The sequence below is a fragment of the Brassica napus genome, chromosome C5 (genome assembly GCF_020379485.1).
Source record: "Brassica napus cultivar Da-Ae chromosome C5, Da-Ae, whole genome shotgun sequence".
Classification (NCBI taxonomy): Eukaryota; Viridiplantae; Streptophyta; class Magnoliopsida; order Brassicales; family Brassicaceae; genus Brassica; species Brassica napus.
Window position 1 is genome coordinate 27,915,716 of NC_063448.1, and position 2,401 is coordinate 27,918,116.

Genomic DNA, 2,401 nt, shown 5'->3' on the forward strand with positions numbered 1-2,401 from the left:
CAAGGTATTCTTTCGTCACTCTCCCGTTAGCATCTCTATGCATATACATCCACTTCCGCAACTCGTAAATAGTCCCGGAGCCAGCCATTTTTTTTCTTTCACGTTTTTTGTTGTTGGTGTGTTTAAAATGATGTTCAAACATCCATATTTATAGGAAAATTCGAATCTGGTAGTTGTAATTTTGCTATGAATTTACGACGAAAATTAATTAGGTGGGCAAAAAAAACGTGTAACACCTATAAAGTTGGTGGATTCAAAAATTTCCTCGCTAAATACACGTAAACTATTACCTCGTAAATACCACGCAAAGTTTACGTCGTATTTACGAGGAAATAGTTTTTCCTCGTAAAATACTCGTAAAATTACATCCAGTTTACGACGAAACAGTTTTGTCGTTACGTTACGAGGAAATAACGATGACTTTAGTTTTTCACGTAAATTCGTCGTAAACTCGACGCAAATTTACGAGGATTATTTTTCCTCGTTAATTTTCGTAGTTAAGCATGTGTTTTCTTGTAGTGACCCGGAATCTGTGACACCGCTTGCTTGAGCTCAGCCATCTCTTTCTGGACATTCTCAAAACGCTCTTGGATGTCATTCTGCACCACCTCCTTGAAAGAGTTGAAAGCAGAGGTGAACAAACCTTTAATGAAAGTCTTCATTCCACTGGAGATACCACTGTTATGTTCAGCCGCCCGTTGACAAAGCAATTCTTTCTTTCGAGCCTCCGCACCAGGATCATTTAGCTTACGCTTGCCCCTTCTTGCAACAACAACCGGTTCCTCTACATGTGTATCTGTGACATCTTCGACTTCAACATTCTCTCCATCCTTTTCTGAATCAGAAAGCTCCAAAGTTGGAGGCAAAGCCTCGACTTCCCATACGAATTCCGTCCAATCCTGTTTGGCATTGAGAAGAGTAACAATACGACCAACTCGTTCATCTTTCTTCTCATCTTCCCTATAGAACTCAGTGCTAACAACCACATCATTGTTCCCAGTAGCAGATATAAATGGGAACAGCTCTCCCTAACAAGAACAAACCCAAACAATAAAGTTACTCTTTGTTTGTTAACTGAACCGAATATAATTTTTAAAAACTTATTACCTTATTAAAGTGGGACTCTAGGCTGCTGATATCTGCATAGGAAACTTTCTCACTTCCTTTCCAATTCCTTCATCTCACTTTGGTCATGTTTTTTTGATCTTTTTACCCACCAAACTACCAATGTATGGGATTGCCTCCATAACCCATATCTGAAACGCATAGGAGAATCCATCCAACACGTAACTGTTCTTCAGATGCAAATCTCTCCATGCTTTGAGTATTGATGCAAGCAGCTCGTCATACGCGTGAAGACCCCACGGATACATCCTCATCTTCTCAAAATCCATCACCAAACGGATGTATTCATGAGGGATGAACACTCTTGAATCCTTAGCTATGAGGAATCCATGTATGACACACAAATACACTAGCCTAACCCTGTCCACATACGTCCACTTGTTGCATTCGTGAAGAAGCTTCGTCCTTATCATGAATAAGTTGACCTTTGTATTTTTCCTCAGCACATTGCTCTAGAACCCCTTATCATCCTTCCAATCATTGAAGTTTATGTCAGGTTCATCTTTGAACTTCAATCCTGTCACAGCATGAAATTCTTGCGCAGAAAACCTAAGAGGCCTCTTTGCAAATAGAAACCACAGCTCGTGAAGCTTCGAAACCTTGAGCTGCTTGCATATGAAGCTGTGAATGATCTTCCCTGAGTAGATGAGCTTGTTCTCTATGATTGCCAAAAGCGAACCGAAGACAGGATCTTTCAAAACTTCGTCATACTCAATGTTGAGAACACCCTTCACTTCCTCCAGAATTTTACGTCTACACGTGTTGTTAATCTTATCAATTTGCGTCTCAGATCCTTCTTCAAGTATGCGTTGTGGAAACTCGTATGCCATTCCTATAAAACATAAAAGCAATAACTTCAACTCGTTAGTAATGCCTTAAGGAAATCAAACTATAACTCGCAATCAAACTAGTAAACACTTTATATTGCCATGTAACTCACAATCAACTCAACCGCAAACTACAATGAAAACCATCAACATGAATTAATTTGTTTTTAAACAATTCAATCTCTTCCTAGTACATAACGAACAAAAAATAAATTTCAAACAATAAACTTGAATCAATTTGATTTCTACTCCATTCAAACTTTTAGTAAGATATGAACATCAACTAAATCAAAAAAAAAAATCGAAAAGGGGATCTCAAAACCTTACCTTCAATTTTAGGGAAAGAGAAACCGAGATGAAAATCGAACAACGTCAATCTCTTCGTCCGTAGAACAACTTAAATCTTTTCCTAGTGCATGCAAATAAAGAGATTAAGATCAACACATCAA

The 2,401-nt window shown here is 38.3% G+C and overlaps 1 protein-coding gene across 1 annotated transcript; it reads right to left on the reverse strand.

Moving 5' to 3' along the window:
- Nucleotides 1-497: 497 nt before the first annotated feature.
- Nucleotides 498-1,538, reverse strand: LOC106350043. The gene is made up of 2 exons (XM_013789984.1): nucleotides 1,218-1,538; nucleotides 498-1,028 (listed from the first exon to the last, which is right to left on the reverse strand). Exons 1-2 carry the CDS (start codon nucleotides 1,536-1,538, stop codon nucleotides 498-500), a joined length of 852 nt encoding a protein of 283 aa, XP_013645438.1.
- Between the last annotated feature and the right edge of the window lie 863 nt (nucleotides 1,539-2,401).

Excerpts from the sequence above, each read along its gene's own strand:
- LOC106350043 (XM_013789984.1), bottom strand. The coding sequence starts at position 1,538 with ATGATAAGGACGAAGCTTCTTCACGAATGCAACAAGTGGACGTATGTG. Across the intron at positions 1,029-1,217 it reads TCCCATACATTGGTAGTTTG|GGAGAGCTGTTCCCATTTAT; the intron begins GTGGGTAAAAAG and ends TGTTCTTGTTAG.